The 12091-nt window shown below is 45.9% G+C and overlaps 1 protein-coding gene across 1 annotated transcript; it reads right to left on the reverse strand.

The window, feature by feature from the left end:
• Positions 1 to 1234: 1234 nt before the first annotated feature.
• On the reverse strand, positions 1235 to 9704 carry NKX2-1 (NK2 homeobox 1). Its single transcript, XM_060754895.2, has 2 exons — positions 9229 to 9704; positions 1235 to 2927 (listed from the first exon to the last, which is right to left on the reverse strand). The coding sequence occupies exons 1-2, from the start codon at positions 9638 to 9640 to the stop codon at positions 2179 to 2181; spliced, it is 1161 nt and encodes a 386-aa protein (XP_060610878.2). The 5' UTR covers positions 9641 to 9704; the 3' UTR covers positions 1235 to 2178.
• Between the last annotated feature and the right edge of the window lie 2387 nt (positions 9705 to 12091).

Here is a 12091-nt window from a genome sequence, read left to right on the forward strand (position 1 = left end):
GAAAGAAGGCGAACATAGCAAATTATATTCTAGAGGCAAACTATTTTCAGCTTCTATTTGCAAAATTAGAAATTTGGACAGTGTAGCAATATTTCCTTGGGAAAGCAGTTTTTTTTTATTTGGAGGGCCAAGCCTTCGTTTGCTTCCCATCCCATAGCTAAAGCCCTGGGGCAAGCCGGCCTTCATTCAATTCAGTCCTACCAAGAGAAAAACTGTTTGGGGTGTTGTGAATTTTCCGGGCTGTATGGCCATGTTCCAGAAGCATTCTCTCCTGACGTTTCGCCTATGCAGGCGAAACGTCAAGAGAGAATGCTTCTGGAACATGGCTATACAGCCCGGAAAATTCACAACAACCCAGTGATCCCGACCATAAAAACCTTTGACAATACTTAAAAAAACCTTTTAATTTTTCTTCCTCCCTTAAACAGTTAACCTTAAATCCAAATGTGCTGATCTTTGAGAAAGAAAAATATTTATATTTGCTCCTTGGCTTGCTATGTGGGCGTCCCATTTAGTGCCCGAAAGCAAGAAAAAGCGACTCAAAGACTCCAAATTTGCCGAGATTTCTCCCTGAAGCACCAGTGAATTTTCTAAGAGATCCAACTAAGGTCAAGGGAGGGAAGCAAGAAAAAAGGGAGGGAGAGCGACATTCAGATCAATAGATTCCCTGACTGTCTTGTGAAATTCATGCAAACTACACAGGCACAATTCGCTCACATTAAACTATCCTTTTATTTTGGTTATAAAGAAGATGCTTGGAATTCCCTTAAAATACAATTACATAGGAAAATCTTTGTAGAAATGGTGGGTTTTTGGTTTTTGTTGTTGTTGTTTACAAGTTAATAAAGTTGGACATTGTTTACAAGGATTTATCCCCTACCCCTTTAACCAAGGCTGGACCTACACTTCCATATAATGCATTATATGGTTAGTGTAGACCAGGCATGGACAAATTTGAGCCTTCCTTCCAGGTGTTTTGGACTTCAACTCTCACCATTCCTAATAGCCCCAGGCTGTCGGTAATAAGCGGCTGAGGGGGAAAAGGAAAGGGCCTGAAGCTGTTAGGAATGGTGGAAGCTGAAGCCCAGAACAATTGGAGGGAAAGCCCAGGTTTGCCCAGGCCTGGTGTAGACTGAGATTCATATCATACAATCTGCATTATAAGAATATACGAACCCGCCCCAAATTGCTCCATTCGGGACCGTTTCCCCGTAAAGTGGGCCCGAAATGACTGCCCCACGTCGATTTTCACGTGGGTTTTGCGAGGAGAGGAAAAGACCGGTGGAATGACCAAAAAAAAGCACTAAGAAATACCTGTGATCTTTATAATTTATTAGAGAAGCTTTTTAGGAAGTATATTGAAAGCCAAATATATCTACAAGGAAGAGAAAGAAAGAAAAAAGAAAGAAGGAAGGAAGGAAAGGAAGAAAGTGAGGAAAGGTGCGCCCAAGAAAGACCAAACTTGGCGAGGGATTTCACGGATCTGTGGACATCCATTGAAAAAGTGGATTTTTTTTTTGTTTTCTTGCTTTCTTTTTTCTAAAAAAAGTTTTTGATTGGTTTGGTAGTTCAGTCGCTTGATATAGATATATATCATATGTATTTAATCAACAAAATAGTCAGGAATACTAAAAACTATGAGTTTAGTCCAACCTTTTTTTTTTTTTTTGACAGCATTTATACAGCTACAGCTTCACATCGAACATAACTTGGGAGGAGGGAAGAAAAAGAAGGGAATGCTCTGCCGTGGGAGTCTCAGTGTCTCTCCATCCAGTGTTTGGAGGGGGGGGGGTTCTTGGGGAGGGGGTGTTCCTCGTGTGCGTGTGTGGGTCGGAAGGGTGGGAAGGATGCTAACTCGTGGGGTAAAGGAACAAACACCCACCCCTCGCCCCAACGTGGGACTTTTTTGTTTGAAAATCTGTACATACAAGCGTCCAGCGGGGTTCCACGCCGCGCGTGGGTTCTCCACGGGTTCCTCTCTCGAAGGTGGTGAGGCGGAGGGTCTTCTCCAGGTGGGAAGTCTCGCTATTTGTCTCTGAAAGTCCTTCGTGCCCTCCCCCACGCCAAAATAAACAAAGAATATACATGTCAAAGCGGGGGAGAGGCAAAGGAGAGTCTCCCCGCGGAGGGTGTGTGTGTATGTGTTTGGCGTGGGTTCCGGGTCTGGCTTGCGGCTCCTCACCAGGTCCTGCCATATAGCAAGGTGGAGCAGGACATGGCCGTCCCGTAGTCCGAGCCGGAGGAGTTCAGGTGGGAGAGAGCGGAGACCTGGCTCTGGAGGGAGGAAGGGCTGCTCCCCGCGTGTTGCCCCAAGTCGGGCGACTGGCCCGCGCTGCTGGCTTGGTGGCTCTGATGCTGTCCCAGGCCGGAGCCGTTGGAGGCCACGGTGATGGCGGTGGCCGCCTGCTGCTGCTGGGGGTGCTGGGAGTGCTGGTGGTGGTGCTGGTGGGCCTGGAGCCCCGCGTTGGAGGGCGCGTTGGAGCCGGCCTGGCAGGGCTTGCCGTCCTTGACCAGCACGGGCACGGCCACCCGGCGGGGCGACTGCTGCTGCTGGCCCTGCTGCTGGCCTTGCTGCTGCTGCTGCTGGCAGGCGGCGGCCTCCTGCTGCTGCATCTGCTGCTGGGCCGCCTTGTCCTTGGCCTGCCGCTTCATCTTGTAGCGGTGGTTCTGGAACCAGATCTTGACCTGGGTGGGCGTCAGGTGGATCATGCTGGCCAGGTGCTCGCGCTCCGGCGCCGAGAGGTACTTCTGCTGCTTGAAGCGCCGCTCCAGCTCGTAGACCTGGGCCTGCGAGAAGAGGACGCGGCGCTTGCGGCGGGGGGTGCTCTGGAGAGGGGCCCCCATGCCCTTGCCCATCTCGCCCAGCGAGCTCAGGCCGCCCATGCCGCCCATGTTCATGCCCGACGAGGGGCCCATGAAGCGCGAGACTGCAAAGCCAGAACAGCGGGGGAGAGAGCGGTTAGGCACCCAGAGGCAGACAGCCAAAAAACATTTCCTCTAGGGTTGGAGTTAGCACAAGATCAGGGCTAGAGTAAGGGTTTAGGGGTTGGGTAGGATTAGCGTTAGGGTTAGAGTTAAGTCATAATTCAGGGTTAGGGGTTAGAGATCGGGTAAAAGGAGGGCCAGGGTAAGATTAGAGTAAGATTGGTGTTAGTGTTAGGTAATAGTATAATAATAATAATAATAATAATAATAATAATAATAATAATAATGGGTTGTTGTAGGATTTTCGGGCTATATGGCCATGTTCTAGAAGCATTCTCTCCTGACGTTTCGCCTGCATCTGTGGCAGAGGTTGTGAGGCCATGAAAGCCTTCGACAATAATACTACTATTACTACTACTAATAATAATAACAACTGTGTTTTGTGCCAGTAAAATAATAATAATGATGATGGTGATGATGATGATGATGATGATGATGATAATGGTTGTTGTAGACTTTTCGGGCTATATGGCCATGTTATAGAAGCATTCTCTCCTGACGTTTCACCTGCATCTGTGACAAGCATCCTCAGAGGTTGTGAGGCCTTGAAAGCCTTCGACAATAATAATAATAACTGTGTTTTGTGTCAGTAAAATAATAATAATAATAATAATAATGGGTTGTTGTAGGTTTTTCGGGCTATATGGCCATATTCTGGAAGCATTCTCTCTTGATGTTTCGCCTGCATCTGTAGCAAGCATCCTCAGAGGTTGTGAGGCCATGAAAGCCTTCAACAACAACAACAACAATAATAACTATAATGTTTTGTGTCAGAATAGTAATAATAATACTAATAATAATAATAATGTATTGTCGAAGGCTTTCATGGCCGGAATCACTGAGTTGTTGTAAGTTTTCCGTGTTGTATGGCCATGTTCCAGAAGCATTTCCTCCTGAAGTTTTGCCTGGAAGAAAAGCTCTGAGGATACCTGCCATAGAAATATCAGGAGAATGCTTCTGGAGCATGGCCATACAGCCCGGAAAACTTACAAAAACCCAATAATAATAATAATAATAGTAATAGTAATAATAATAATAATAATAATAGTAATAATAATAATGGTTTTGTGTCAATAATAATAATAATAATAATAATAATAATAATAATAAATGATCCATCGGAACTTGTGCCAGAAATCCCATCTGTCTGCGACAAAGAACTGAAAGCCTAAAAAAGTTACTGAAAACGAACAGGTCAAACTACTGACAGAGTTTTGGAACACATGACCTCATTATCGTGATCGGCCCATTAGGTGCAGTGCCGAACGACCTTGGCCTGCACTTAAAAAGAATTGGCGGTGACAAAATTACCACCTGTCAACTATAAAAGGCCACCCTACTTGGATCTGCACTCAATATTTGCAGGCAGGTGTGATCAAATACAAAAGTCAGCATAGTGATCTTGTTTGTTGTGTACTAATCTTGTTATGCATCTAATAATAATAATAATAATAATAATAATAATAATAATAATAATTTATTTATAGGCCGCCCTTTGATCAAATACAAAAGCCAGCATAGTGATCTTGTTTGCTGTATACTAATCTTGTTATGTATATAATAATAATAATAATAATAATAATAATAATAATAATTTTATTTATAGGCCGCCCTATCTCCCCAGGGGGACTCAGGGCAGCTTCCAGGCAAAAAGGCAAACATTCAATGCCTTGGTGACAAACACATAAATAAAAAACAGTGCAAGGGAACATCATTATAAACTCATAAATTCCTAAACAAGAAAATAAAATTAATCATTTAATAAGCATAATAATTATCTAAACAAATACATATAAATGATTTTATTATACTTCCTCTAGGGTTAGAGTTAGGGTTAAACATTAGGTAGGTATCACCTTTTAAAGGTATCAGTATTTTTATTACTATAAATATTTCTTTTAGGGTTAGAGTTAGGGTTAGATATAGCCTAAGATTAGGGTTAGAATTAGAGTACGATTAAGGTAAAGTTAGGGTTAGGGTAACATTAGATTAATATTAGTGTTATAGGGTGGGTTTTGGATACAGTGAGGATGATGGTCAGAAGGCCCAACTCTTTCCAGGGGAACTCGAAGCTGGAATCCAGATTGCTGGATTTTTATTTGAAGTGGAAACAAGAGGAAACAAGTGTAATCTTCCCGCCAGTTTCTCCCCGCTTTTTTCACAAACACCAAGGTCCCTTCCACCCAGTTGTATAACCCAGAATATCACGGCAGAAAAATCCCACAATACCTGCTTTGAACTGGATTATCTGAGTCCACACTACAATAATAATAATAACTTTATTTATATACCGCCCTATCTCCCCTAGGGGACTCAGAGCGGTATGCAAAATAATACAAAAACATACAATATAAAACAAAAACATAGGCATATTCCCATTCAAAGCAGAAAATGTGGGATTTATTCAGTTGTGTGGAAGGATTAGCCTAAAACCGCTCAGATAAAAATACTTCTCAAAATCTCACAAGAGTCACAAAAATACGTCGAAAAATCAGGGAAAATATTACACCTTTTCTAAACCGGATTTCAACAATGGGAGATTGTTTAGGGAAGTTCGGATCCGTCAGTTCGAAGGGTTTTGTTCTCTCCGCCATTCCCAGGGCCTCCAACAAAATTTCCAGTCAAAAATGAAAATTAGCGAGGAGGAAGATCCGAATTAAGAAAGTAAACTATTTTTTCTGACTTAAATACGCCCTGTATTGCACCCTTCCCTATTAACGTGCACACATCCATGCATGTGGAAGCACTGAAGAATCAAAAACTAAACTCTGAGAACAATATTTCTCCCTGTCAAAGTAATATATGTCTTTATCTCCTCGCTTTGGTTTATAACATGTTAAAAATATATCCCCCCCTTTTCCCCTGTTAGTATTTCTGCACAACATATTCCAGAAATTGATTACTTCCTAGTGGAGGAAATTGGGGTGAGAGGCCCACATTATGTTACTCCTGTCCATATATAATTTTCGAAAATGAGTCAACCAAGCACCCAGATGGCGTGGATTAAACACGCTGTATATCAGCCACGGGAAAACTTCAGCCCTCCAAGGTGTATTGGACTACAACTCCCACCATTCCTAACAGCCTCAGGCTGTTAAGAATGGTGGGAGTTGTAGTCCAATACACCTTGGAGGGCTGAAGTTTTCCCGTGGTTGCTCAATATAGTTTTGAGGCCTCCCCACAAAACTATTGCTTTTGGAACAATTTCTTTGCTTTCTCAACATTTGTTTGGGAAATGTATCCACGCGTGGATATCCACGCGTGGATACAATTCCCAAACAAATGTTGGGAGAGCAAAGAAATTCCACGAGTGGGTCTCAAATTTCACGCGTGGGTCTCAAGAAATTCCACGCGTGGGATATCCTCAAAACTCGGACCCATGCGCAATTTCTTCAGCTTCGTTTTTGATGATGGCCCCTCCTCAGGGACTTATCCAAGATGACAAATCTTCTCCTCAGTTTCTCCCAAGGTCCCCGGAACGTGGTTGCCCTATTGACCACCAGGAGACCTTTCTGTCCTTTGGTAGAAGCCAAGGCCGCTTCTTGGAATGGAATGAAAATAACACCAAAGCAAAAAAATAATAAATAAAAATAAAATAAAGGGGGGGGGGGAGGAAAGGAAACAAAAAGGCCTCACAACCTTCTGGGGATGCCTGCCATAGATGCAGGCAAAACGTCAGGAGAGAATGCTTCTGGAACATGGCCATACAGCCCCGAAAAATCACAATAACCCAGTGATTTCGGCCAAGAAAGCCTTCGAAAATACATTGAGACAAAAATGGAAAAAGAGAAAACGTGTGTGTGTGTGTGGGGGGGGGGGGGAGGTCTAGACCAACTTCATGTACCCCCTGGTTGTCCTACTGACCCCCAGGGCAGCCCATCCCGCCCTTTGGCCAAAGCTAAACGGAACCAAAGTCCGACAAAAGGTTAGAAATATTTCTTCTTGGTAAGGAATGAAAATCATGCAAAAAAAAAAAAAAAAGCTGGGAAAGCGAAAAAGGAGAAAGAGGAAATGTATGTGTGATTCACCTCAACTTCATTCAACCTCCTGGTTGTCCTACTGACCATTCTACCCTATGGCCAGAGTCAGAACAAAGCAGACTACTCAACCACCGTTTCTTGGAAAGGGAGGAAAAGAACACCAAAGGGAAAGGGAGAAGAGAAAGGAGAATGGTGTGTGAGAGAGTGGGGTGTGTGTGTGTGTGGGGGGGGGGGGGGGGGGAGGGGGTTCAGATCAACTTCGTGCACCCTCCTGGCTGAAGGACAATCGGGGCTGCCCATCTCGTCCTTTGGCCAAAGCCGGGACTGAGTCCAAGTGTCCACTAAAAGAAAGGCGGCAACATTTTTGGAAAGAGTGGAAATAACACTAAAGAAAGAAGAGGTGAAGGGGAAAAGGGGGGGGGGAGGGGCATATCAACTTCAACTTGTCCGATTGATAACCATATTTGATTGTTTTGGTATACTCATGAGGGTTTTTTTGTGTGTGTCAGGGGCGACTTGAGAAACTGCAAGCCGCTTTTGGTGTGAGAGAATTGGCCGTCTACAAGGATGTTGCCCAGGGGATGCCAAATGTTTGATATTTTTCCATCCTTGTGGGAGGCTTCTCTCATGTCCCCTTATGGGAAGCTACAAAGTGTGGAGAAGAGCAAGCCACAGACCACCTATTACAATGCAGTCTGAGCCCTGCAACATGCACAAAGGAGAACCCTCTTATAGTGACACCAGAGGCACTCCAAGTGGGCAGCTACTGCTCAAAGGACATTTAGTATTGCACTAAGTTTTAAAACGTAGTGCATTTTAAATATACTACAACTGTACCCTCGGTTCGCTTCTGATATGATAAATAAATACATAATGGGAAGCTGGAGGCTCCCCGGATTGGAACAGCCGACCATTTGGTCAGCAGTCCTGCTGGCACAGGGGTTTAACCCAGTGCTCCACCAGGGGCTCCTACTCAGGAGTTGAGGTCTTATCTTTTTTTTGTTTTGACACTTGGATGTTTGATGTGTTATTATCCTGTGGGAGGCTTCTCTCCTGTCCCCGCATGGGGAGCTGGAGCTGACAGATGGAAGCTCACCCCCACTTCCCGGATTGGAACAGCCAACCTTCGGGTCAGCAGTTTTGCCAGCACAAGGGTTTAACCCATTTGATGTGTTAACATCCAGTGGGAGGCTTCTCTCTTGTCCCCTCATGTGGAGCTGGAGCTGACAGATGGGAGCTCACCCCCACTTCCCGGATTGGAACAGCCGACCTTCGAGTCAGCAGTTTTGCCAGCACAAGGGTTTAGCCCATTGGGCCATCAGGGGCTTCTACTCAGGAGTTAAGGTCTTGTCTCTTTTGTTGGAGGCCTGGATGTTTGATGTGTTACCATCCTGTGGGAGGCTTCTCTCATGTCCCTGCATGGGAGGCTGGAGCTGACCGGATTGGAACAGCCGACATTTAGGTCAGCAGTTCTGTTAGCACAAGGGTTTAACCCATTTGATGTGTTACCATCCTAAAGGAGGCTTCTCTCCTGTCGCCTCATGTGGAGCTGGAGCTGACAGATGGGAGCTCACCCCCACTCCCCGGATTGTAACAGCCGACCTTTGGGTCAGCAATCCTACCAGCACAAAGGTGTAACCCACTTGATGTTTACCCATCCTGCGGGAGGCTTCTCTCCTGTCCCCTCATGGAGGAGCTGGAGCTGACAGACGGGAGCTCCCCCCGCTCTCCCCGGATTGGAACAGCCGACCTGGGCACAAGGGTTTAACTCATTGCGCTACCAGGGGCTCCTACTCAGGAGCTGAGGTCTTGCCTTTTTTTTGTGGGGTGCCTGGATGTTTGATGCACGGGGAGCTGGAGCTGAAGGACGGGAGCTCACCCCTCTCCCCGGATTGGGACAGCAGACCTTTCGGTCAGCAGTCCTGCCGGCACAAGGGTTTAACCCATTGAGCCACCAGCGGCTCCTACTAAGGAGATGAGGTCTTGCCTTTTTTGTTGGATTTTTTGTTGGCTTTGTAAGGCTGTCCAACAAAGTCCTTTGGCCAAAGGAGTTCAGTCAGTAGCCGCTCCATGGAAAGGAGTGACAATAAGGGGGGAGAAGAGAGGGGAAGGGAGAAGGTCCAGATCCACTCCTAGTGGTGGCCAATATTCCCCGCTTCAGCCAGGCTCCGGAGGGGGCAACAGGGGAGGTCAAGGCATGGCAAGGCATGGCAAGGGAGGTCCCCCCGCCCCCACTCCCTGAAGGACCCCCGAAGGGACTTACTGGTGGAGAAGCGGGGGTCGGGGTTGGCCCCGTACCAGCCGGGGCCGGCGGCGGCGGCGCCGTTGCGCATGGAGTCCTGGTAGGGCGGCAGGTCGCCCATGTTCCCGTTGCAGTAGCCCCCCATGGCGGCGGCGGCTGCGGCGGCGGCGGCGGAGTGGGGCAGCTGGGGCACCCCGGCGGCGGCGGCGGCCGTCATGTGGTAGGCGGCGGCGGCCGCGGCGGCGGCGGAGACGGAGGAGGTCCCGTTGTGGCCCCCCATGGGGTGCTGCTGCATGCCCGGCTGGCCCACCTGCGAGGGCCGGTACGCCCCCAGGTTGCTGCCCTCCATGGCCACCTTCTTGTAGCTCTCCTCCAAGGGGCTCAGGATGTCAGACACTGAGAAAGGAGTCGTATGTTTGGGGCTCATCGACATGATGCGGCGGCTGGGGGGAAAGAGGAGGGAGAAAAAGGGAAAGGGGAGGCAAAACTCTCTCTCTCTCTCTCTCTCTCTCCCCACTCTCTCTCTCTCTCCTAGTTTTTTTTTTTTTGGGTGCCAAATATTCTGGTGGGTTGCCTCCACGCCGATCCCGTTGGATGGAGACGTAAGCGAGTGGCCCAAGTCCGCCTTAATTGGGTGGAGTGGCGGCTCGGCGCTGCCTTGGGTTTGTTTTAGCCCGGCGCCAGGTTTTAGGCGGCCACCAGAGGCGGGGCGTCGGCGCTAAAGCAACAAGACAATAGAAGCCCGCATCTGGCCCCCGATCATTAGCCTACATGCTGATGAGGAGGAGGAGGAGGATGGCAAGGTAAACACCTTCTCCCCGTCGCTGCCTTTTTATTTCCTCCCCCTTCCAAAAATTAAAGTTACACTTCTTTCTTGGCCTTCCCTCCCTCCCGCCTCCTTCCTCCTATTCCGGATTAGAAAGGTACAAAATGGGAAATCCCTTGTCAATGCCTTCCCTCCATCCCATCCACAATAAGTCCATTTTGGATGTGTTTTGTTCAGGTTGGGAAAGAAAGAAAGAAAGAAAGAGGTGCAAAGAAAGTTGGGAAAGGGATTATTTCTCCTTTACTGCCTCCACCCCCCCCCCACATACACACCCAGACAAACCGATTCGAAGGAGAGGTGCCTCTTCCAATTCTCTCTCCCCCCCACACACACACTCACACAAGCACCCCCCCCTCTGCTCCACACACAACACACACTCATCCGCCCACCGCCCGTCCTCCTCCTCCTACCTCAGTCTGAACGAGGAAGGTCAGGAATGAAGAAATGGATTGGTGGTAGTGTGGGGGGGGGGGGGCGCCCTCTCCCTTCCCCTCCCTTTCCTTCCCCTCCCTCCCCCGCCCACACTTTCCCCCCGCCCCCCACCTTTCCCCCTCCCTGTTTTTTTAGGAAGCCCGAAAGGAAGGAAAAGAGCCCCCTCCCCGCGAGAGAGAGACCCAGGATGGAGGGTTCAGGAAGAAGCCAAGTTGGCAGCCATGCCGCTCTCGCCAGACATTGGAGGGATCCGAGGGGGCGAGAGAGAGGGAATGTGTAGTGTGTGTATGTGTGTGTGTGAGAGAGAGAGAGAGAGAGGCGACGAGGACTGTGGCTTCTTGAGCAAAGTCCTTGTGTCCTGGCAGGGCGGCTGAGAGAGAGATCTCCGACTATACACACGATGCAGCCTATAGGAAGCTTATGTATCCCAGGCTCGAAACGTATCTCCCCCTCCCCTCCCAGAAATGCCTCTCTCTTTCTGCCACCAACACGCGATCGATTTAGTCCAGGCAATTATTATTATTACTATTAAATAATTATTAAATGATCCACTTCCCAACTTTCTTTGCACCTTTTTTCCTTTCCCAACCTGAACAAAATACATCCAATAAATTATTATTATTATTAATTAAATAATCCCCTTCCCATTTTTTGCACCTTTTTTTTCTTTTCCCAACCTGAACAAAATACATCCAATTATTAAGTAATTATTAAATAACCCCCTTCCCAACTTTCTTTGCACCTTTTTTTCTTTTCCCAATCTGAACACAATACATCTAATTATTAAGTAATTATTAAATAATCCCCTTTCCAATTTTCTTTGCACTTTTTTCTTTTCCCAACCTGAACAAAATACATCCAATTATTAAATAATTATTAAATAATCCTCTTCCCAACTTTCTTTGCACCTTTTTTCTTTCCCAACCTGAACAAGATACATCCAGTTATTAAGTAATTATTAAATAACCCCCTTTCCAACTTTCTTTGCACATTTTTCTTTTTCTTTCCCAACCTGAACAAAATACATCCTATTATTATTATTATTATTGTTATTGTTATTATTATTATTATTTAAACAATCCCCTTCCCACCTTTCTTTTTTTCTTTTCCAAACCTGAAAAAATACATCCTATTATTATTATTATTATTATTATTATTATTATTATTATTTAAACAACCCCCTTCCCACCTTTCTTTTTTCTTTTCCCAACCTGAACAAAATACATCCAATTATTATTATTATTATTATTATTATTATTATTTAAACAATCCCCTTCCCAACTTCCTTTTTTTCTTTTCCCAGCCTGAACAAAATACATCCTATTGTTATTGTTGTTGTTAAGTAAATACTCTCCATCCCTACTTTCTTTGCACCTTTTTTCCTCTCCTAGCTGCGCAATATACATCCAATTATTATTATTATTATTATTAGGATGTTCAGGTAATTATTATTATTATTAAATTATTATTAAATAATCCCCTTTCCAACTTTATTATTATTATTATTATTACCACAACAACAACAACATAATAATGATGATGATAATAATAATAATAATAATAATAATAATAATTTGGAAAGGCGGGGTGAGGAAAGGGACATTCTATCCCGATGCTGGGCTGGTG

The sequence above is a fragment of the Anolis sagrei genome, chromosome 1 (genome assembly GCF_037176765.1).
Source record: "Anolis sagrei isolate rAnoSag1 chromosome 1, rAnoSag1.mat, whole genome shotgun sequence".
In the NCBI taxonomy this organism is placed as follows: domain Eukaryota; kingdom Metazoa; phylum Chordata; class Lepidosauria; order Squamata; family Dactyloidae; genus Anolis; species Anolis sagrei.